This window comes from Lissotriton helveticus, chromosome 7 (assembly GCF_964261635.1).
Source record: "Lissotriton helveticus chromosome 7, aLisHel1.1, whole genome shotgun sequence".
In the NCBI taxonomy this organism is placed as follows: Eukaryota; Metazoa; Chordata; class Amphibia; order Caudata; family Salamandridae; genus Lissotriton; species Lissotriton helveticus.
Window position 1 is genome coordinate 1,771,999,266 of NC_136068.1, and position 25,403 is coordinate 1,772,024,668.

General features: G+C 46.5%; 1 protein-coding gene across 1 annotated transcript in view; it reads left to right on the top strand.

The window, feature by feature from the left end:
- LOC144770754 (interferon-inducible GTPase 5-like) overlaps positions 1–23,446 on the top strand; it is a 186,955-nt gene extending 163,509 nt beyond the window's left edge. Inside the window, exon 2 of the mRNA XM_078655501.1 lies at positions 19,804–23,446. Coding sequence (XP_078511627.1) covers positions 19,858–21,072 — 1,215 coding nt within the window. The 5' untranslated portion in view covers positions 19,804–19,857 and the 3' untranslated portion in view covers positions 21,073–23,446. The remainder of the gene's footprint in view (positions 1–19,803) is intronic.
- The last annotated feature ends 1,957 nt before the right edge of the window (positions 23,447–25,403 follow it).

The following is a 25,403-nucleotide window of genomic DNA, read 5'->3' on the forward strand; positions in this document are numbered from 1 at the left end:
AGAACCCGCTCCTAAGCAAGCGCTGCTCCGGTACTGAGAACCCGCTCCTAAGCAAGCGCTGCTCCGGTGCTGAGAACCCGCTCCTAAGCAAGCACTGCTCCAACGCTGAGAACCCGCTCCTAAGCAAGAGCTGCTCCGGTACTGAGAGCCCACTCATAAGCAAACACTGATCCGGCACTCAGAACACGCTCCTAAGCAAGCACTGCTCCGGTACTGAGAGCCCACTCATAAGCAAGCACTGCTCCAGTGCTGAGAGCACGCTCATAAGCAAGCGCAGCGATGAGAACCCGCTTCTAAGCAAGCGCTGCTTTTTAGCACTCCGAGTATTGGTGGAGTGTATTCACAACATGTGGGGTAGTGGGGGTAAAGGACGTTGGGAGGAGGGAAAAATAAATTGGAAAAAAAGCAAACAACCACAATAAGTTCAAAGCATGAGCCAAGGCTTCACCAGTCAAAACAGTGTAAAACTCACAGGTCACCCTAATAAGCTTGGAACCTAGGCCACCACTGCACAGGAAAAAAAACGTTTATAACTTACCGGACATCCATAATAACCTCGGAGCCTGAACCCAGGGTTCACAAGCCCAAAACAAAAAAAATACTGGTCAATCCATTTCATGCACGAGCAAATTACGGAACATAGGAAAAACGTTCTGAGACAAATACTCCAGCACACGAAAAGGAGGTTTACGGTAGTTAGTCCATGCTGCATAGGCATGCCAAAACAGATTAAAGAACAACTAAAAGACAGATTAACCTGTGAAAAGCAAAGGATTTAAGCAGACAAGCCACTAAACCAATAGAAACGCAATGGGAGGCAATGGGTGGAGTTTCCCCACTCATACAGATTACTAGATATCTCGGAGAGACCGCGCATGCACGCTGCCTAGGCGTGTCCTAAAAATGACTGGGACCCCACCTAATTTGGGAGAGCAGACATGTACATAATGCATGTGCTCATGACGGACTAACTGTGCCACATCTGAGGACGCTTTATGCTGCAGCTCACTCTAGTTGCTGAGTTGGTGCGGGGCTTCAATTTTTGAATGGTCTTCACTTTATTTAATGTAGATCTAGGCTGGCCATGGTAGCATTTTGTGAGCCCTCACTAAAAGTCTTGCCAGCCCAGCGAATGCGCTGGGTTAGGCGAGACCTAAAAACGACACCGATTTTTGTATCATTTTATACACCAAGATCATCAAAATCATGTAAGTACTTTTGGAGTTATAGATTTGCAAGAAAACAGTCAAATGCTCAAATATCCGTTTTTGAGGTATGAGCCTCGAACGCTGTAATGTTTTCCTATGGGAGAAACATACACTACATACATAAACTTGCAAGCGTTTTTGGAGGATATATTTTGGGACTTAAGGTGCTTAGGGGCCAAGGACTAAGGAACCACCAGCAGTCTGGTTTTACCTGCCCTGGTGTGTCCGGGTGCAAAGGCGCTGGCTGCATTGATAACCTTGAGCTCTGCACATTAAGTCAATGGGAAGGTATCTGCAAATAAAAAAGGCTGAGAGTGGGGACTTGGTGTCTGGCAGCACCCAATGGTGGGCCCTGCTCTTGAGGGTCTCTGGGGCAAAAGGACACCATCGATTTACTTGAACTCGCGTTGTGGGCCATGGGTGCATATTGTTCAGCGGGTCGCTCAAGTAAGATGCTCTCACTTCTTGGGTTTGACCTGGAGAGGGGAAGAAAACAAGACTACTGGGCCACTCTTGGTGAGGCACTCATCAGTCCTGAAGTCCTACGTTGGCAGATCATCTTTTGGCATTGGAGGCATCCGGGTTGGACACTTAACAAGCCTTGGTTGCTGCAAGTGGCCCAGTTCACAGGGTATTGCTGCTGTGGGTCTCCTGGAAGGTCTAGCGTCTTGAAACTCACTTGAGAGATAGGCCTGACCTCCTAGAATCAATGTGACCTCTTCCTAGTGACATACACCCTTAATGGACCCAACGGTGAGCAAGACGAAGTACAAGGTCCACTCAGCCTTTCATCCTTCTGAGGTCGATATAATGAGTACCCTTGAGTTGGGTAACAATAAACATCTGTTATTCAGTGCCAAGATACCCTTCTGGGTGAAGGTGCACTTCACATTTACACATATTATGTGTTATGTTAAGGCTTTACGACGATGAACAGCCTTGCACAAGTTGGGTCTTACTAATTGTTGAGGTACCAGCAGCCAGGCATGGTTTGGCACCAATTTCCGAGTAGGTCGACTGTTCTTGCGAAGTTGCCTCTTTGTTCTTCTGTTCCCAGGTAGACGAATCTGAAGTCCTGGTGTCAGAGGGACAACTAAATACTGAATTAAGGGGTGTTTAGGGGCCTGTTTTAACGGTATCCAAGGGGCTACTTACTCCTGGGGTGACTACACCCTTCTATATTTACACTTCCTGTATATAGTGGGAATAATCATGACCCAGAGTTCTTAGTTTCACCAAATTCAAAATCGTGAAAGCCTTCTTCAGGTGGGCCACCTTAGGGGTGTGCCTCGCCTGTAAATGTGACACGCCTTCTGACTATCTAATTTCCCACCTGCTTTGGTGCTAAATGAGCCCAAGTGCAGGTAGTGGTGCTCCCCAGATTTGGGGGGAAATCGCTGTTGCATATCAAAGGTGGTAGTGGTTTTGAAGCCTCTGGCCTCAACATGCTAATTCACTAGCCATCCTGGTGGAGGTGTGATCACCTTCCTCCGGAGCGGGCATTGTTTCTGACGTCTGAGAGCCTAGGCTGTCACCTGCAGGGGGTCAGAAACGTGTTTGTGGTGGCAGACTGACAGATAGCAGTCAGCAAGCATACTATGTGACTAGTAGGATTCAGGGGGGTACTTCTAAATTGCCCTCCGGGTGCATGTCATACTAAATCTGGTACTGGTATCAGTACAGATTTATTAAGAGAAGGTGTTTGATACCAAACACCATTAGTTTCAGTGCAGTCATTCTGTAGCTGGGTAACTCATAATGACCAGTACCCAGTAAATATCTTTAAGATGACTGCCTGATCACTTGCAATATGACGCAAAGGAACTAGAAATCACAAAGGGCACATCTGTTCATGCAGATATTTCCTCACAAGTAATATAATGCACCCTGCCTTAGGGTTCTTAAAGCCTGCTGTAGAGGTAAATTACATATATTACATGCAGTGCACATGGGCATGGCATACAGGAAGTATGCCTGCTTTGACAGTCTGCATGCAGTTTTTGTGGGGGTCCCTTGAGGTGGCATAATGCATGCTGCAGTCCTTAGTGACCCTCTTTAGTACCCATGCCCTAGATACCAGAGATTACAGGGGTGGTAAAGTTCTTGCCAATTTGTTTATAATTAGACATTTAACTTGTTTCAATGGAAAGAGCACTGGCACTGGGGGCCTGCTTAGCAGGGACCCAGTGTACTTTCAGTCAGAAAGCACCAGTCCTAGGTAAAATTAGGGTACTTTCCTAAACACAGACCCTGCAACAAAAGGGAAAAAGAATAACCTTTCCCAAGAGAGCCTTCATTGTCTAAATGGAATAATCTGGAAAGGCCATCTGCACTGGCATGGTCAGTCCTAGCTCTGTGTTGCGCAGTAAAGTCCTTCCCTGGAGTGAGATGGACCAGCTCTGCAGTATAAGATTTTTCCCTTTCAATTGCATCAACCATCTGAGAGGCCTGTAATTAGTTTGTACAAGGAAGTTAGTACCAAACAGCTATTGTCTCAGCTTCTTTAGGGACAAAACCACAGCTAAAGGCTACCTTCTCAATGGCATTCCAATGCTGTTGTCTAGGGAGTAACCTACTGCTATTAAAAGCAACAGGATTGTCCTGGCCATTATCGTTGGTCTGGAATAGGACTGGTCCTGCCCCATGCTCAGAGGCATCAGTCTGCACAATGAACTGCTTTGTATTATCTGGAGCTTTTATGCACATTGCTTCATTCAGTGTGTCAAAAGCCGTTTGACCCCTCACTGTCTAGTCTACTTTCTTGGGTTATTTCTTGGAGCTCAATTCAGGGAGGGGTGCCAGAAGAGTACCATATTCCTTCACAAATCTCCTGTAGTACCAATCAAGCCAAGGAATGCCCTGACTTGAGTCTGAGTGATTGGAGCTACCCAATTTAGAATAGTCTGTATCTTGGGCTGTGAGGGTTGAACTGGGCTTCGCCTATAGCCTAAGTATATGACATACCCTTGCCCTATCTGGCACTTGCTTTCCTTGATAAAGATTATCAAAAAAGGGTGGCCCACATGAGGGAAGTGTAGCCTTATCTCAATAATGAGATATTTGCATTTATTTACTTAAATTATATGCATCAATGGCACATCATTCAGGTTTTTTTTTCAAAGGAGAAGGTGCTCCTACAGAGTGACAGCACAGCGAATGTGAGTAAAGTACTAAGTAGTGCACTTGTGTTATATACAAAATATATACACATGACTGATTGTGGCGCAATATCTTAGGACAGGATAGCATAGGATAGGATAGGTAACAGAGCGCTCGAATACTGAGGCGTCTTGGCGCTAAGAGTGAGAAAGGAGATCTCAGAGTATTAAAAAGAATCAGTTAAGACCCCGGAAACAGCCATGTTTGATTCACGGTGACAAATGCTGTTGATAGGTCAAGGAGGATGAGGATCGCTCTCCCACCTCATCCACCTGCCTCCGGATCTTCTCCGAAGCTACAACTAACGCTGTCTCAGTCAAGTGCCCTGACCAGAAGCCATGCTGACTACAATCCAGCAGGTTATTGCTGACTAGGCAAGATGTCAGATCCTTGTTAATTGTCCTTGTTGGACCTGCGATAGGCAAGCCCAGCACAAAGGGGGGTAGCTTGGCTTGAGTGACAAGGCGGTAGAAGGCTGTTGTGTTAAGCCGGCTATGACCAAATAATAACTCCCTGCACACCACACAAAAAGAAGGACACCACACCACTATTATAGAAAAATACGTTTCGGTTATGTAAAAGTTCTCTGGGTTTGAAGGAAGTTCACTTAGGTAATCACATTCACATTTCTTACATGGGTTTGATTAGCTGTGTACTGGTTTCTCAGGAATAAATAGTTGGACTCTAATAAATAAATATACTGGATAAATATCAGGATTCAATACATTAGAATAAATATCAGCAATGACTGGAATAAATATCAGCAATGACTGGAATACATATCAGCAATGACTGGAATAAATATCAGCAATGACTGGAATACATATCAGCAATGACTGGAATAAATATCAGCAATGACTGGAATAAATATCAGCAATGACTGGAATAAATATTAGCAATGACTGGAATAAATATCAGCAATGACTGGACAGTTTCCTAGCAGGTTAGATACTGATCGTTTCACATAAATATCACAGGGTCATTCTGGTATCTCTGCCACCAATTAATCACTTTCAGGGTAAACACATTACGTTTGTCATTCAATGCGGAATGCGTGCTCTTACAGTTTTTGAAGTGTTCACGGGTTCGGGCTCTCTGGCACAAGATACGCGTGATAATCCCTTAGTTGCACTCACAACTCATTGCGCGTATATCTGGAAGATAAAGGCATAAAATGACTACGGCAATTACACTCCGCGGCCAGCCGGTTCAATGCTGCTGCTGCCGGAGGAGTCTGTGCGCCTCTGTCAGCGCAGGCGGGGTTTCCGAAGGCGGCTCCAGTTCACGAGTCTTGGGACCGTCGAACGGGCTGCCGGAGGGGCCAAAACACCTGCGCGCACAGTTCAAAATGAGACCGCATCACAGTTCCACAACAACGCGGCAACTTCAGGGGTAGAGACGGCCCACCTCACTTCGGCGGCGCCGGTAAGAGCTCCAGTCAGTATGGCACTTCTCCCAAGGGCGAAGGGGGGTTCCAGGGGCTCCGCGATCCTCCCTCCGAGCTCACTCACGGGGGGGGGGGTTCCCGCCCACACACCAGCTCCCAAGTCACTCGGGCAGGGCAGAGACAGTAATCTCGCCCAAATGAAGGCCAGCCTTTCCCCGACCCAGCGCAGCACCTCACCTTCTATCCACAAACAGCGCGTCGGCGGCGGTGGGTTCGGAGACGTCCGAACGCCCGCCAGGAGGCACTTAAGTTGAAGGTGGCACTTTTAAGAGTTGCAGTTGCGATCTCACCACTGGGGGGCGGGGAGGCTCTAACTATGGACAATGTCTCTGAGGGGCAATTGGGCACTCGCTGACCAGGCGCTGAAGGCTAGAGGTCACTGCTCACGCTTCTGACTGGAACGCCAGTCAGGATCCACGCCAGCAACCTCTGCTGCTCTTCTGCCTGCGCTATCAGCTGCCTCAGGGGGTTAACAGGGCAGGTGTCAATCTGGGGTCAAGTCCTCTTCTTCTGGTGTTCTTTGATCATTCTCTTTCATGGCCGCCAGGGACTGGGCCTTTTATAGCCCGTGCCCTAGGATGCCAGCACGAGCCAGAAGGTTCTAGAACCTTCCCTGGCTATATCAATGACATGGCCCTTTCAAGGTATCTTTTTGGTCATTAGGAGCCACCGTACTGGGCTTCCTAAGGCAGCCATTTTGTGTACTGGTAACTCCTGAGGGGATTCCTGTCAGGTTTGCAGGTTACACAAAGTGCGCCAAAACCTTCAAAGGGTCAGAGGTCAGAGGGGCTCCAATTGGAGTCACTCTCATAGGGGACAATGGTGTCCACCATTTTAGGGTTGACAACCCCAGTTGGTTATGCCACTGGTTCCGTCAGGCGCCTTGTACATAGGTGCCAGGAACTTGGTGAGCAACTGGGCATCAATCAAAGAGCATCTAGCCCCATGGGACAACACACAAAAAGGTCCTGGTAGACAAAGAAAAAGCGACAAATTTTAGGAGGCACGGGGGAACAAAATAAATCATAGTGTGAGGGGACTCTCAGAAGCAGACAGGTCTAACAGTCCTCATCAAGAAATGCTGCACTACAAGACTACATTCCAAACAAGACTTAGTTCACCAACCTATGCAAGGTGGCAGGGGCATTCTTTAAACCAAAGGGCATCACTGTGAATTGGTGATGCCACTATAAGGTGGAGATTTTCTTTTACTCCAGGGGTTAGACCAATCTGCCAGTACCCTAATGTCAAATCAAAAGTACTGAGAAATTTGGCTGCCCCTATTTAATTAAACTGCTCTCGAAATTGGGTGACATCAGTCTTAGTGACTGCATGGAGACTCCTGTACTCCATACAAAACCTCAGGTCTGGTTTATTTCCCTTGGAATGATGTTTGGGACTAAGACCACTGGGCTGGCTCAGGGAGTCTCAGTGGGTTCAATCATCCCTAACTCCAGCATAATGCTGACTTCAGCTCTGATGTTTTCTTTGACTTTGTTAGACAGCCTGTAAATTAAGTTTTTGACAGGTAGGCTGTCCCCAGTGTCCACATCGTGTATACACCACGTTGTCTGACAAGGGACCAAGGAAAAGAGCTCAGCAAACTGCCCCAGGACTTGCCTGCAGTTAGTTTCCTGTTGGGCACTGAGGGTGTCTGACAAGACCACTCCCTCATCAGACCCATCCTTAGAGTTGTTCTTTATGATCTTCATCAGTGACCATCAGCATTGCCACATCAGCCTGTTATGAAATAGTTTAAGGCGGTTCACATGGGTGACCCTGAAAGGGCTCCTGGAAGTGCCAAGTTCTACCAAGTAGGTGACCTCCCCTTTTCTTTCTATGATAGGGTATGGACCACTTTATTTGTTCTGGAGGGCCCTAGATGCCACAGGCTCCCACACCTATACCTTCCACCCTGGTTGAAACTCCAGTGCAGTTTTTTGGTCAAACTATTGCATCTGGAGCTCCTGACTTGCCTCCAGGTTTTATTTGCTTTTTGCCATGTACTCAGCCTTCCGGAATCTAAAGCACATAATTCATAAATTCAAGTTTGGTCTCTCTGAGAGGCTTTTCCCAGACGTCCCTCACTATACTCCAAAGGACAAAAGACCTCTACTTTCTGTGGCATCTATCTGTAGGCAAATATCCAACATAGGAAAATGACATCCAATTTCCTTCTGAGTTTTTCCAGGAGTCCCATGAGCATACCTTTCATGGTGTTGTTGAATCTTTCAACCAGACCATTGGTTTGTGGATTGTAACAGGGAGTGAACTTGTAAGTCACACCACATTCATTCCACATGGGTTTTAGGTAACAAGACATGAAGTTACTACCCCTGTCTTACACCACCTCATTAGGGAAATACACTCTTGCAAAAATTCTCAAGAGGACCCTGGTAACGGGAGGAGCAGTGACAGTCCTAAGGGGAATTGCTTCAGGATACCTAGTGGCATGATCCACTAACACCAGTATAGATCTGTATCCTGATGCTGGTGGGGGTTTAAGGGGGCCAACAATGTCAATGCTTACCCTTTCAAAGGGAACTCCACCCACTGCGGTAGGATTAAGGGGTCCTTTGGTTTGCTACCTGTCTAGCCTCTGGCTTAAGAGGTAACACAGGAATTGCAAAACTACTTCGCTTTCTGGGACATGCCTGGCCAGTAGAAGTGAGTGACTAACCCACTTCACGTTTTAGCCAGGCTAATATGCCCAGTTAGGGGGGTCTCATGTGCTAAGGTGAGTGATGTACTTTCTGTACTACTAAAACACTACCACTTTTCTAGTGGGACAATTTTTGGAGTCTGTGTCCTCAGTATACAGGGGTCCCTCCTCCCAATAGGTTTCTGTGGGAGCCACGGACATCACCCTTTTCCTGGTCAGCAGCTTGCTCGCTCAGGCTCTCAAGAGTAGGACATGTCATTTGTTCCCAGCAAAGTTCTTTCCTTGAGTATCTCCCTGGGCCTGGGATCTCTGCCATGCAAAATCCAAGTTCCTTGAGCTCATTTCCCTCAAGGGCTAACATGTATTCTCCCTGAGCAGAGGGGAACTGAGCTTGCGTCTCTTCAGAAGTTGGTTTCCCAGCCTTCTTGCAGTCTCTCTTGGAGGATTGGTCCATTAATCCAGTCTTCAATACCTCTTTTTCACCCTGGGCTTCGATCTGTGCACTGGTTTTTACACACACCCATTCAGGTATTCCAGCGTGGCTACATGGGATCTTAGCTCTACCTCACCTATGCTGAGGTTGCTAGATCATTTACTAGCAGTCATTCTACTTGAACTGCAGAGGACATAAACACTTTCTTTTCACCAGTAACCCCTCCCCATTCCAACGTCGCCATGGGATGAACCTTGACAATGGTATATCACCATTGATAACTGGATGTGTCTGTCAAGTTAAGCACAACTCTAAGGATGCCAGTTTTTCAGTCACCATGGTGACACTTGCACCTGTACCCCTCTGTGCTTCTACTTAAACCCCATAGATATGTGTCTTTTGTCTGTATTTCTCCAAGTTACTGGGCCAGACAGCCAGGGTAGCCACATCCACCCCTCCCTCTGAGATGAAAATAGCTTCAGTGTACTCTCTTGCCTGGTCAGGGCGCACTAAAGATCCCATCTGGAGACTAACAAGTGAACCTTCTCTGGATTTGCCCCTAAAATCTGGAACTATTCAATTCAATTCAAGGATTCTTTATTCGATGATTAAAAATCACCATAAAAGCACATACACATATACATAGTTAAAAATTCATTAAATCATTTTCAGAATCCCGATTATAATAATTATTTTTACACATTACAAAAGGGAAAGGGGATTTGGCACTTTAAAAGATTAATAACAATTTTCAGGCATCATTCCTCTCCTCTGGTTACCCTTAAACGAACCGCCACTTTAATAAAATTCATTATGCAGCACAGTGTTAAGGGATCAGATGCTTTCTGTAAATAGATTAGGGCCTCTTTAGCATGTTCCAGGTTGGCTTGTTTTAAAATTTTCACTAGAAATCTACGCCTAGGCATGGAATAAAAAGGGCACAGGAGTACAAAGTGAAGGGAATCCTGCGGAGACCTATTGTCGCAGCCGCAGGTTCCCTTCTGCTCAGTTGTAGTTGAGAACCCTGCTGGTGATGCGAATAAATATGGGAGTAAGTTTAATCTAAAGCGACAGATCAAAAATCTGTCCTGAGCATTGTGCATGAGGTACAAATATGGCTCCATTCCCTCGACACTCTTGACCAGGTTGTGAGCCCTCACTGACTTTTTGAGCCCTTCAGCCTCTGCTCTCTGGTGTGCTTTTGCCTCTAAAAAGGCTTTTTTTACTATCATCTTGTGCTGGGATACAATTGCTACAGGGTTGGTGAAAAGGTTCCTGGTACTCTTTACATAATTGAGCCATGGTATTCTCATACATTTATCCCTTTCTAAGTAATCATTTAGAATTTCTCTGCTTAGAAACGCGTCAGGGTTGACCCAAATTTTTAACCAGGCCACTATTGGCCTAAGTTTTACCAGATCTTCTAAATAAGGCCTCCCTAATTCCCTGTGTGCTATAAAACCAGCGGTGCTTGGGGGTACCCTCAGGATGGTTCTTAGGTATTTCTTTTCTTCTCGCTGTATTTTTGCAGTATTAACAAAGCCCCATACCTCTGCCCCATAAATCACTTTGGAGCAGCATGTGGAGCTATACAGGTTCATCACCTGTTCGGGGCTCCATCTGCCTACCCTCCTACCATAACTTGCAATTGCCCCATTGGTAGCGATCATTTTGCTACAGCGCTCCTCAACCATGGGGTTGAATTGTAAAGCCCCGTCAAAAATTACACCTAGATAAGGAAATGTTTTAACCTTTTCTATTTTGTGGTTGCCTATCGTGTACTTAAATTTGGTACAAGGTTTGTTACCAGCCAACAGCATGTATGATTGGCCCAAATTAACAAAAAGGTCTAAGGAGCCCATAAATTTAACGAATCCGTCAATCAGAATCTGTAAACTCCTAGGCGTGCGTGCAAGCAAGACCGCGTCGTCTGCATAAAGCAGAACGGGGATATGACGCGTCCCCACCCTTGGGCAATCTGTCTTTAGATTTAACAAAAACTGCTCCAGATTATTTATATAGAGGGAGAATAAAAATGGGGCACGAATACAGCCTTGCCGTACCCCACTCTTGCAAGGAAATGAATCAGTCAGCCCCCCCTCCCTATTAAAACGGACTTTGGCGGAGGTGTCACTATGAAGTTCCCTTAAGATGTTAATTAGGCCAACCTCTATCCCCATAAGAGTCATCATGACCCAAAGTTTCTCCCTATTGACATGATCGAATGCTGCTGCCAAATCCATGAACCCCATATTGATGGATTCATTGCTGGCCACGGTGTATTTGGCTGTCTGCATATAGAGGTTCAAACATTGATCACTGGTGGACCTCCCCGTCCTAAATCCATATTGAGTGTCCGAGAAGATGTTATTTTCTTCGGTCCACTCGGACAGTCTGTTAAGGATGGCCCTTCCCAGGAGTTTGGCAGATACATCAATCAGGGAGATCTGGCGATAACACTTGGGGTCGTCCCTATTGCCCTTCTTGAATATAGGGACAATTATGGCCTTAGACCAGGATGGCGGCAGGCCACAAATAATGGCGGTATTTATGACCCTAGACATTATGGGAGCCCAGAGTTCTACACAGCTCAAAAACAAATCAGGGGGAATGCCGTCAGGGCCAGGGGCTTTGTTTTTTGTCAATCCCTGTATTCCAGCCGTGATCTCCTTAATGGTGAACACTACTGTAGTGCCCTGGTGCGAGATCTCTGAGTGCTCTTCAGTGGTTCCCGGATCGTAGTTATACAGCCCCTTATAGTGAGAGACCCACTGTTCTGGTAGGATATTTGATCCTATCTCCGGGATATTATTTTCCTGGAAAGTAGGTTGGTTAATAATTCTCCAGAACCCGGCCATATCCCTTTTTTCCCCCGCTTCTCTTAGATCTGCCCACGCTTCTCCCTGTAGAGCTAATTTCCTCCTCCTGGTCTCCCTCTTATATTTATTCCTACACACCGTAATTTGTTGGTTGTCCCTTGGTTTGTTTTTAAGGCTGCTTTTGAGCTCCCTCAAAGCCTTTGAGCAGTCTCTATCGAACCATCGTGGGTTGCAGTGATTCCTTGTGGGCGCACTAATTTTTAATAGACCGTCTGTAAGGGCAGCAATCTGGGCAAATGCTTCAAGCAACCTCGGACCTTGCACATCCATATCTAAACAGTCATCAATGGCGGGTTTACCAGAGTCCATCAGGGATTTATAAAAGGTTTCCCCGTCTATTTTGGACCACCTTAGTCTCCTTCCCTGGTCTGTTATCGTCTCAGTAATTGTGCCTTGATATCTACTTTTCGGGCCCACCAAATACAACAACCCCATTACAAGGGGGTTGTGATCGTTGAAACTACTCCATTCTATCCCTACACTGATGACTCTATTTATTAAAAATCTGGAAACTAGGATATAATCAATAATAGATGAGCATCCTCTGCCCTTAAATGTAGGTGGGAGGCTGCCATCCCTCTGCACACCCATCATATTGATAGTGTGCTCTAAATCGTGGTTAAGCCGGAGCTTACTAAAAGCTAAGCCATCCGACGTGTGGGAGAAATGCGGCCCGTTCTCTACAGGGCAATGAGACCATTCTGCATTTTTTGGGACCAGTGCCGAACATAGGTGACAATTAAAGTCTCCCATGACCAGCAGAGCAGGTGCCTGCCTCATTTTCTGAGCTATAATTTCCTGACCCAGTCTATCATCCAATTCTCCTACAAATGAGGTATGGTCTCCCCCTGCCCCGTTGTTGTAAATATTAAAAACAGTCAGTCTTAACTCCTTCCCATTAAACCGTACTGCTTGTATGGCATGGGATTTCCAGTCCGTTGTGGACCAGCTGCCCGGAAGGTTTAGATCTACATATATAGATAGTCCTCCCATGGCTCTCCCCGATCTCGTTTTTTGTGCCGGAACAAAAAAACATTCATACCCCTGCATGTGGAAGTTGCTATTATCAAGGGCCCATGTCTCCTGGAGGCTAATTATGTGGAAATTACTAATGTAATTGTGCCACTCTTTGTTATTAAATTTGGCTGCCAAGCCTGCTATGTTCCAGGAGATAATTCTCAGTGCCTCGTAGACCTGCTCTATTCCCCCATTAAGCTCAGTTTGTTCCACAGACTCCACCCGACCCAGTTCCGCCCCGTTTCCTCCCCCTATAGGTTCGATAGCTGTGACCATGGGCTCATCTGCCTCAATCCCCCGAGCCCTACTAGGTGAAGTTTGTTGTACCAGGGGGCTTTGCTGCTCAGGTTCCAGTATTGAGTCCCCTATATTTACAGCTACTGGAGATACATTTCCCATTGTATTGGTATGACTGCCCGTGTGTCAATCAACCCCCTCAAGTCCGTTCAGGCAACTAAATCGGTTGAAATCATGAAAGGGTAACACCGGGCTGTGAAAGACTGGTCGAGCATTAAAATCATGGTAGCTACCCCTCCGGGCAACCCTCGTCCAGTTATCATAGGCTTGATTGGAGTGCATAGGGGTAGGGGGGAAGAAAAACGACACATGTAGGGTCTGAATTGTTGATTCGAGTGATCTATTCTTCCCTCGACATATATGAGTAACAGTCCCAGCATCATGAAAGCTCACCAGTATACAATCCCCTATTATAGATTTGTTTGTTTTGCCCACCCAAGGTACCCTTCTCACCATAATGATTTCGTTGTTGAGGTGTACCGGAAGGGGTCTGTTCACATTCAGCCACTTAATAACCTTACTTTTCAATGTGCAAAAGTTCTCCACTTCGCCTGCTTCAAGTGGAGGAACACCGGCCATAACTACCATAAGATCGTTTGCCTCTGGGGGGAGATTGTGTCTCTGGGGCCTAGGAAGAGGCTTAACTGGAGGTGGGGAAGCAGAACTACCAGTGATTGGCATAGGGGGAGCTAGGCCTGCAGGTGAAGATGGCCTATTAGGGTTTAGTGGGTGGGCTGGGACTAAATTAGCCATAAGGGGTTGTAAAGGGTGAGTAACAGTGGTTACCGGGGGGGGTGCTAAACCAACTGGCTTATTAGAGGACTTCGGAGGGACCGTGAGAGAAGAAATAGTCTCAGGAGGTCTACCCTGGAGGCCTGCCGAGGATTTCATGCTATTTAATGTAGCCTCCAATATAGTGAGTCTGATCTCAACCTTTTTAATACTCTCGCTGATTGGCAATAATAGGGACCTGATCAAAAATTCCAGATTTCCTAATGGGACAACAGGAAGAGGGACATTGATAGCATTAATGACCATGGCATCAGCCGAGTCGGTAACAGTGGTAACCTTTTCAGGAGGTGTTGGATGTGCATCTTCCACTAACCTCTCAATGGGTGGAGGGAGTTTTGTTGTCCTACCGAACTCGGAGTGGGGGATTTTTGTTTTAGTTTTTCCCTGGCCACCCCTCGACTTCCTCCTACGTTTATTCGGTGGGGGCCCATATACCCTTGCACAGAAGTTGGCTTGGTTTTAGCTTTAGCTTTCCTGGCTTTAGTGGCCGGTAGGGGCTGGGAAATTAGATCAATAGTCACACTACTTGGGCTAAGAGGGGGGGTTGAGTTAGTAGTTGATTCAGTCGGGTTGTTGGTGCAGTCCCTCAGAAGGAGTGGGACATCGTCCAGTGCGGGAGACTCCTCACTCAGTGATATAGAATTATCTCCAAGGGGCCTATTTTTCAGGTTTTCTATAGAGCGTCTGCGCTCCGCCCTGAGCTTAAGCAAGTTACTTTCCTTATCCCCTTCTCCCGCGGCCCGGGGGAAATAGTTATCTAAGGTCCTATTTTTTACCCCTCCCAACCTCGTAGGAGTGCCCTCCCTAACCGGGGAAGGCATAACTAACGGTAACTGGTACAGAACTAAGAAGAAATTTAACAATAAAGTAATCCAATGTTCAAGGGGGCAAACTAAAGGGGTTAGGCCTAGCCCAGCCTACTCCGGCCTATGACGGCCTTAGACGGTCCCGCCCTTGTCCCGGGCTTATCCCCGGGCGCTCCCGCGCGCTACAGCGACGCGGTGAAAGTGACTTGTTTTATAGGGCCAGTTTATCAGGGTGGAGTCCAGTTGGGCGGGGCAGTTAGGGGAGAGCACGCCAGGTGGTACAGGCGGTGATTTACCGGGACTCCTGGGAAAGCGAGTCCCGGTTTAGATGCTCGCAGCCCCTCAGTCCTTGCCCCCGCCCACAGCAGCTCACAGATGGCAAACGGTGATTTACGATGCGGGACCCGCGAAGCGGGTACCGCGAGGTGTGGTGTCGGCTCCCACGAAGGAAATCCTCACAGGCAGCAGGTCAGTTCAGAAAGGGCGTCCCACGCAGATTCACAAACCCAGGTGTTTTATCAGGGTGGAGTCCAGTTGGGCGGGGCAGTTAGGGGAGAGCACGCCAGGTGGTACAGGCGGTGATTTACCGGGACTCCTGGGAAAGCGAGTCCCGGTTTAGATGCTCGTAGCCCCTCAGTCCTTGCCCCCGCCCACATCAGCTCACAGATGGCAAACGGTGATTTACGATGCGGGACCCGCGAACCGGGTACCGCGAGGTGTGGTGTCGGCTCCCACGAAGGAAATCCTCACAGGCAGCAGGTCAGTTCAGAAAGGGCGTCCCACGCAGATTCACAAACCCAGGTGTTTTATCAGGGTGGAGTCCAGTTGGGCGGGGCAGTTAGGGGAGAGCACGCCAGGTGGTACAGGCGGTGATTTACCGGGACTCCTGGGAAAGCGAGTCCCGGTTTAGATGCTCGCAGCCCCTCAGTCCTTGCCCCCGCCCACAGCAGCTCACAGATGGCAAACGGTGATTTACGATGCGGGACCCGCGAAGCGGGTACCGCGAGGTGTGGTGTCGGCTCCCACGAAGGAAATCCTCACAGTCAGCAGGTCAGTTCAGAAAGGGCGTCCCCAGAGATCAGAATCAAACCTTCGATAACCATCCTAAAAAAAAGAAGTAAACATGATATTACTGAATACCTTCAGTGTCTGACTTTCTTTGTTTTTTTTAATGACACTACCTATTTTTTGTTCCTGCAGTTCTTCCGCTCACCTCAACTGATGGGCTCACTGCATTCAAAGCCTAGCTAAAGATTTATACCTGCTTCTTGATAACACCCTGTTTTTCTTTATTTTATCTGTGCACATTCTATCAATGAATGAATGAATGAACGGGACTTGTAAAGCACAAAGCTATCCATCAGGAATGTCCTAGTGCTAGAGGTTCACTCATGACTGCACCAGAGGATGACTTAACTCTTGAAGGCTGTCAGATCAGTGGTTGCTCTCAATGCCGCCGGAAGTTTGTTTCATGCTTGCTCACCCAGAAAGCTGAAAGATTTACCACCCCTGGGCGCCAAGCGTACCTTGGGGATAAAGGTGTAGTCAGAGGAGGAGGGTCTTAGAGATCTGATAGGTGCATATCGACAAGCACGCCTTCTGTGGTATCCGGCGCCCTTACCATGGAGGGCTTTAAAGAATAATACATGGCCTTGAATTTTATCGTGTCCTTCACTGGAAGCCAGTGTTAGGCCTTGAGATGAGGGGCCACGTGAGACCTGGGTTTTAGTCTGAGAATTGCCCTAGCCACTGAGTTGTGCACCTCCTGGAGGTGCTGAAGGAGGCAGTCCGGACAATTTTGTTCAAAATACATGAATCAAATGTTTTTGGTTAAATGTGTTTGATTGTTTATTTGGATTGATAAAACTTGCATCATCGAATTTGAAAAAGCTATTATTTTGAAACTAGTCATATGTCAAATTCTCTGCTGCTTTTTCTGCCCTCTCCCTCCTGCTGACTTCTACGCCCCTCCCACGCCTCCCCCCGGGTAAACTACTTAATGGAGGCCGCAGTACAACCCCATGGAGCAGGTCCCCTGGCAAGCTCTTCCCTGATTGCTCGCTACGCCAGAAGTCCTCCCGTTAACTCCGTTTTACTTTTCAGGCTCAGTTTTTCCCTCTAACTTTGTTTGCTTTCAGTCTCACTTTTCCATCCCTTTGAACTCCGATTTACTTTTCAGGCTTGTTTTTTCCTCTGACTTTCCTTACTGTCAGTCTCACTTTTCCCTTCCTTTATACTCCGTTTTACTTTTCAGGCTCATTTTTTTCCTCTCGCTTTTGTTTGCTTCAGGCTCTCTTTGTCCTCCCTTTTAACTCAGTTTTACTTTTCAGGATTGTTTTTCCCTCTAACCGTTTTCACTTTCAGGCTCATTTCCCTCTTTGAATTCTTTGCAGCTTTTTCCTCACAGGCTCTTTCCTGCCCTCTCACTCCCACTTCCCGGTGCCCCTCCACCTCCCAGGTAAGCTACTTAATGGAGGCATCAGCGCAGCCTCACAGCGGGTGCCCCCCCTCCCTGGTGTCCCAAAGGCATGCCTAAAGCAAGCCGAACTGCGCCAATACGTGCCACGTCTGCTCCCAGCGCCAGGACACCTGGTCCTCCTCCTATCTACAGATACACAAGCACCTGACTTCTAGCCCTCAACCCTAAACAACGCAGCAACAACTACAACCTCACCTCACCACAAGCAATGGCAGGACCTTTCTCCAGCCAGCTCTGCCCATTCCACTGCAGAACAGTCCTTGGCTCCAGAAACTACCATACACCACTACAGATCAACTGCCATGCCTGCTAATCAACAACCATTCCCTCCATAAGCACACCACTGAGATCTTGGACACCATCATCTCCCTCACTCCAGACATCATCTTCCTCACTTAGACATGGCTTAACCCATCATTAACACCCGAAATTGCCATGCCACACACTACGGATACAGGATAATTCACTGGGACCGCACCAGAAAACAAGGTGGTCGAATAGGCATAATCCACAAAGATTTCCTCAACTGCACATCCACCACTGACACCCCCACCGCCATCATGTAACAACTCAATTTCCAGATCAACACAAATTGCAAAACAACACTCAGAGGCACTCTCTCCTACAGACTCTCCGGATCATGCCCCACCACTGCGACAACATCGCCAACTTCATCACCCCACTAGCCATCAACTCTAAAGACTTCCTCATCTATGGGGACCTCAACTTCCACCATGAAGAACCCAACGATACCAACACAGCCAACCCACTCGAGAGCATGGTGATCCTCTGCCTCTCTCAACTAGTCATGGATCCCACACACATTGCTAGACAAACTCTCAACCCCATGTTCACAGCCAGTGACAGAATCGGATAAAGCCACTCCACCGAAATCACCTGGTCAGACCACTCCATTGTCCACTTCCACATCACAACCACCCACTCCACAGCCGCATCCGGTACAAAACCTCCAACAGAAGCTCGAGCAAAGTAACAGAAGACCTCTGGACAAACTCCCTCATAACCCCGCCTCCCGATGCCACCACCAACCTTAAGGCGGAAGTCGGAAACTTCAACGCATGAATCAACACATGCACCAACAAAGTTGAACACTTCAAGCCCACCTAAACCAGCATATTGTCCAAACACAACAACACCAGAGCTCAAATCCCACAAATGCTCCTATTTTACTACAGAGTTAGGAAATAAGAGGCAAACAACTACATTACCCTAAACGCTGCCCACCATAATCCTGGGAAGAAGGGAAGACTACTTTACATATAGCACCCGAAAACAAAAGGTATGTTAAAGACAGAAGAACTTGCTGTTAATAAAACTGAGTGAGTTTAACAACATGGAGTAACAACCCGTAACCTCTCCCTTTGTAGATAAAATCATAAAAAGACTCAAAAGATAAGAACATCCAGGAATAAATCGAAAAACAAAAAACATAAGGTAATGGTTGAAGAAAGAGAATACAGGCGAGATATAACTTAATTACAATGGTGTACTGATACCAGCATATCTCATTACAGAAACTACTCAGATGACTGAAATAATAAAAAATATGAAATGTGGAAGAAGTGCAAGGCAAATATGATATAAGGTAAAGATACGAAATTAGTTAACCCCACATGATTGATATGCCCCCCATGATTCTCGGGGTGGGAGGTAGCAGGTGGTCCTATTAAAATTGGACACACGTAACCCACATTTTTATATATAAGGGGTAAAGGGAATGAGCACTAAGAGCCCATATACGAGAAATGATAATGGGAGAAGAATAACATGAGAAAATGTCTTGATGAGATGAATAAGAATGACACGAACTGAACAGTAAACAGTAGCATAAAAACTTGAGAATATGCCTGTATAAATTACAATGAATTATGTATAGACTGCGTGTCAATAATAATGTTACTGTACTAGATAGGTCGGATCTATTTTGTACACAATACTTATTTAAGTATGTTTATCCATGATTTCCTCGAAAGTGGCAACCATCCAGTGCCCGTGTTAGGAGAGACGTATCTATTCTGTCTTGAAAAAGATGGTCAATTTTAACTAAACCATAGAAACGCTTCGACGCCCAGATTCACATAATCAAGGATAGAGCTTCTTCCATAGACACTGAAATTAGAGTGTGTCCTGGACTAGTCTCTTATAATCGGGTTCACTGATATGTACACATATGACAAATAGGATTGTCTGTTGCTTGTTTCTCTCCTTTTTCTCCTTCTTTGATGATTATATATGGTTTAGGATCCTTTTTAGTATAATTTTTACTGTTATTTTAATGCAATGTGGTGTTAATGTACATGTATTTGAATGAATTTGTAATGTACTGTTTTTAATTTTTGCAAATATTCAATTTGTAAACTAAAAATAAAGAAGAATCATAGAATTTACTGATTGGTTTTGTAGCATTCACTTCTAATATATGGGCTAAATTGGTGTAAATCACATACCAATTGGTTGTGTTAGTTTATGTCGCCAAGGGATGCCTTCTTTTTCACTGATGTGATTTAATTACAAATGTAAGGGGCTGTAGATAATTCGGTATTAATCTCGGTCACATGACTGGATAAATAATCACAGAGGAACTCTTGTTTATATTTCCCCAGGTGTGGCTCTCCCTTGCACATCAAGCATTCAGAAAAGTGCCTTCGGAGGTAAAAATGGCAGCTAATGTCCCTACTGTTGGCCCTCAGGGATACGATCTAATTCCGGGAGAGGATCTGGAAGAAATTCAGCGCGCGCTAGAGGACGGCGATTATTCAAATGTAGTGGAGAAAGCGAAGAAATGCCTGGAAGACATAGAGAATGCCAAGCTGCATATCGCCATCACAGGGGAGACCGGTGCAGGGAAGTCCACCTTCATCAACGCCATCCGGGGATTGGATGATGAAGAGGAAGGCTCCGCCAAAACCAACGTGACGCAGTGCACAATGGACCCGACTCCATACACTCACCCACGCTTCCCAAATGTGACCCTATGGGACCTGCCAGGCATCGGTACGCCCAAATTTAATGCAAACACATATCTCAAGCAAGTCAACTTCAGTCGATATGATTTTTTTATCATCATCAGCGCTCATCGCTTCAGAGAGAATGATGCCAAGCTCGCTGTAGAAATACAGAAGATGGGGAAAAAGTTTTACTTTGTGCGCTCCCAGTTAGATAAAGACTTGAGTGGAGAACGGCGCAAAAAGACTTATGACGAGGAGAAAATCAAGCAGGCAATAAGGGAAGACTGCATCTCAAATTTAAAAAAACAAAAGGTGGAGTCCCCTCGTGTTTTCCTCATTTCCGGCCATGAGCTGAAAAAATTTGATTTTGAGTTGTTGGTGAAGACCCTGGAGGAAGACCTCCCCAGACTCCAGGTGCACGCCTTCCTGGTCTCTCTTCCCAATGTCTCCTCGGCCATCCTGAAAAAGAAGAAGGCAGCATTAAAGAAATATGTCTGGATTTGCGCCACCATCTCTTCTGGTATTGCTGTTGCTCCGGTTCCAGGCCTCTCATTTGCCTGTGATACCGCTATCCTAGTGTGCGCTCTGACTACCTTCTGTCGTTCCTTCGGTTTGGATGATGCGTCACTTGCTAAGCTTTCTCAGACAAGTGGAAAACCCCTACAAGAGCTTAGAAACGTCATCCAGTCCCCAATAGCCCAAGATCTTTCCGCCAAAATGGTCGTAAAGTTGCTTACAAAGTTTGCATGCGGTGCAGCCATGATAGTGGAATATCTTTTCAGTACAATTCCTGTCTTTGGTTCTTTGGCTGCTGCAGGAATTTCTTTTGGTACCACCTTCTACATGCTGAACAGCAGCTTGAATGAGCTGGAAGAAGATGCTCAGAGAGTGCTGATAGCAGCACTGCCTGAGAGTGAATTGTAGGACATTGTCTGGTTCTTCTCTTTCAAGATCTTGTACGTCACCGACCTTGAGACTCAAGGACAGTGCCAAGCTTGCTTGATATCAGGCCCCCCTACATGAATCCAGCCCTCCTGGCAGTTCTGTCACTGTCCCTATTGCTGCTACAGACTCTACACATCCTCTGAATGTAAAGTAGCAACTCCCTTGAGCTGGCCATCGTATCAACAACTCCAAACCTTTCGATTCAAAGATGTGTGCTCCATCTAGAAAGAAAGAAAGGCAGGGATTCAAGAATAATGAAAATAATGTACATGAGACTTGTTTAAAAGTAATCACACTTTAAAATCAGCATCAAAATGACTTCCTAAAAGGTTCATTACTGATTACCGGCCCAGAAAATTTCTGTATTAATATATATATATTTTTTTAACTTTGTTTTTGATTATACAACATGTATAAAAACATTCCCCCCTACAAATGGCATCAGATAAAAACTTGCATACAGATCGACGACCTCATTATGGCACTAAAGGGTACAGGTATCACAGGCCAAGCTACAGCCATGAGGAATGAAAGAAGCATAATGTAAATAGGAGATGAATGTAAACATGAGGAAGCAGCCGAATTCTAAACAATGGTCAAATCTAACAGTCCCCAGCACCCTCCCCCTCCCCATCAGTCCCCGACCCCTCTGGCATGAACAGTTCCTCACTAGACCCCTCCGAATCACTCAGGGCCAGCCCTGCATTACACATGACCCTCCAGGCCAGTAGGTCGTCTTGTAGCTTGTCATCCCTACGCGCGCACTGCTTATGACTCTCCTCCGCCAGGGGCCACTCCCGGACATCTCTAAGCCATGCTGAGATCTCAGGAGCCCTCCGCCCCATCCAGGTAATGGCCACCCATACGGCGCGCCAGGACTAGCATGAGCTGCAGTGGCTTGTAGGAAAGGTTCCTTTTCTTAGGCTTAGGGACCAGAGCCAGCAGACAGTGGAGCGGGGTCAAATCTATCCGAAGGCCGGTAGTGGCGGCTATACGTTCCACCACATCCTTCCAGAAGCTCCTCACCAAGGTGCAGTCCCAGGCCAAGTGTAAGAACCCCGCCCTCTCTGCAATGCACGGTTCAAGCTCACACACTTTAATTTTATGCACCGCACCTATTTGACCCCGGTTTCCTTGCAGCGCATTTGAGGCGATAGGGAGGACACCTGTCCCAATGTTCTTTGGAGTTTCTGGCAACAAGGGTGCAGAGGCACTCTTGATTACACAAGGGATTATATTCCAATACATTCTTAAGATAAACATTTGATCAATACACAGCCAAGGGAGTAGCAGCACTACGGCCATATAAAGCAATCAAACATCATTATGACAGGGGCTGACCATGCATAATATATCAATCGTCATTGGTGCATAGATAATGAGGCAGTTTACATCAGCATAGCAACAGCACGTCTTTCCATTTTCGATCTTTCAGTTTGTACCTGGTAGGCCTACCTTTCTTCTGACTGAGTTCCAATAAGGCCTAAGTGACCCCAATGTTCTGCTTGGGCATCTTAGCCAGTATGGCCCTTCTTCGTTTTTGGCAACGCCTAGGAGTAGGTGAGAACACCAAAATATCACAATGGTGTAAAAACGAAATTCGGAATAGTGAATTAAAATGGGCAAAAGAGACTAGAGCTATCATGATGAAGTTGTGTAGCACGATGAAGGTTAAATTGTGTCCCTTTACTTACATGATTAATTGTGATAAGAAGGTTCTAAGGGCATTGGGAAATGAAATATCGCAGGAACAGGATCAAAAGTACCTTGCGAATAAAACCTCAGTACACTTTATGACTGTGGCATGGAAAAATGAACAATGCTTTCCCTATGTTGACAGATTACCCGACTGTTGGTTGAGAAGAAAGGTTCTAAGGTCAAGAATTGGGGTAAACCCGTGCTATGTAAATAATGAGGTAAAAAGCTTAATGATCGATAAAATGGGAAGATGTATTTGCACTTTGGGATCTTCATGTGATTTGTTACATATTTTAATAGATTGCCAGAAGTTTTGTGATATTTGAATCATGTTTTTAAGACCGATTTTTAGTAAATATGAGATTAAGTCTAGGGCCCAGGCTGTAACTTTGGTGACGGAAATGAGCCATTTAGATATTGCTGTTGCTATTGAGAAGTTCAAGCAAAGAGTGAAGGCACTTCTTGTTAATGGTTTTAAATGAGTTTTTAACCCACCCAGATTTAATTAATTAATGGAGGGTGTATTAATTGTATCGTATTTTAAGATGTGTTTAGTGTATTTAAGATCATGTAATTTTAGATGTTTCTTACTATATGTAATGTTTGAGGACAAATGGTCCAAATAAACGTAAATTAAACTTGAACTTGACCCCAATGTTCTAGGTCATGTGCTGGTTTCTTGGTACAGCTTTCAGTTGAACTTCAAGTTCACCTTCTTCCCAACATCAAGTTCTGCAAGTTCTTTCCTCACACCTCTATCAAGCATGCAATGCGTCAATGTCCTGCTTCTAACCTTAGCCTCATCCTTTGTCCTTGCATTTACCTCTGCAGTTTGTTTTTCACTTGCAAGCATGTGTAGCCACTGTATATGAATCGGCCCCTCTTGCACCTCTCCTAACTAGAGCCCTATGCCGTAAAGCCTTGCAATATGAATGAATGAATATGCTTTATTGTTTAAGCCTTGTTTAAAACCATATATAATGAAAACAAAGACAAAACACAGAAAACATAATTCACTTAAAAAGAATACTTGAACGTTCAGTAATCTAAGATCAATTGAATTAATTTACGCCCATATTTTGAACACAATTTAAAAATGGAATTGTATGTCCAACGGTTTTGTTTGATGTTGCCCTAAAACAAAATATAATAGCTTCAGAGATTGTTCTAATCTGTTTAACAGGAAAGATATTTCCTATGTATTTCATGGAGTGCTGGGCATAGGCCTGCCTGGTGTTGTTTCCTGCTGCTCGCCCCAGCTACAATTCTTTGATCAGTTCCCCTGGTGGGACGGGGGCCCCAGGGGCAACGTTCCATCCTCTATTGCTGCTTCACGCTGGTCCTTACACTCTGGGGTGGACTCTAACCCCCAGAGTGGACAGCTGCTTCTCGCTGATCCCCGCAGCTGCCGCGAGTGAGGGGGAGGCGGGGCCAACGTGCTCATAGAGCAGCCTCTCCCCCCACAGCGCTGGTGTCTTTGTGCCTGCTTGGTGTTGTTCTCTGCCGCTCGCCCCAGCTACAATTCTTTGAACAGTACCCCTGATGGGACAGGGGTCCCGGGGGCAATGTTCCATCCTCCATCGCTACTTCATGCTGGTCCTTACTCTCTGGGGTGGACTCCAACCCCCAGAGTGCACGGCTGCTTCTCGCTGGTCCCCGCAGCTGCGGTGAGTGAGGGGGAGGTGGGGCCAACGCGCTCATAGCGCAGCCTCCCCCTCCCCCCGCGGTGCGGGTGTCTCTGTGCCTGCTTGGTGTTTTTCCCTGCCGCTCGCCGCAGCTACAATTCTTTGATCAGTACCACTGGTGGGACAGGGGTCCAAAGGGCAATGTTCAATCCTTCATCGCTGCTTCACGCTGGTCCTTACACCCTGGGATGGACTCCAACCCCCAGAGTACACCGCTGCTTCTCGCCGATCCCCGCAGCGGCCGCGAATAAGGGGGAGGCGGGGCCAACGCGCTCATAGCGCAGTCTCTCCCCTGCGGACCGGGTGTCTCTGTGCCTGCTTGGTGTTGTTCCCTGCCACTCGCCACAGCTCCAATTCTTTGATCAGTACCCCTAGAGGGACAGGGGTCCCAGGGTCAACGTTCCATCCTCCATCGCTGCTTCATGCTGGTCCTTACACCCTGGGATGGACTCCAACCCCCAGAGTACACCGCTGCTTCTCGCCGATCCCCGCAGCGGCCGCGAGTGAGGGGGAGGCATGGCCAATGCAGCCTGGACGAAGCCCAGACCAAGGGCGGGCCCGTCTGTGCCCGTCCGGGATCGGAAGAGTCCGGACCGGGCCAAACCTCTGAAAACTTGCTACTGGCATTGTACGAGGTAAACTCAACTGTTAGTATCAAAAGCTGCTTACTACCAGAGTGGATTTTATGATCCTTTCAATTGAACTATTGGAACATTTATAAGTATTGTACCGCTTTGGTTGTTGTAACAAAATGAGTAATATAGGTAAACGTAAGGGTGCAGCTGCCACTTTGGACACTTTAATCATTAGAGCCGAATCCCTACTAACCCCATGAAATACAAATAGCGGAGAGACGGTTCTCGCTTGATCCAGCCAATTTGTCTACACTCAGACAATCCTGTACACCCAATTCGATTGACACTTTGC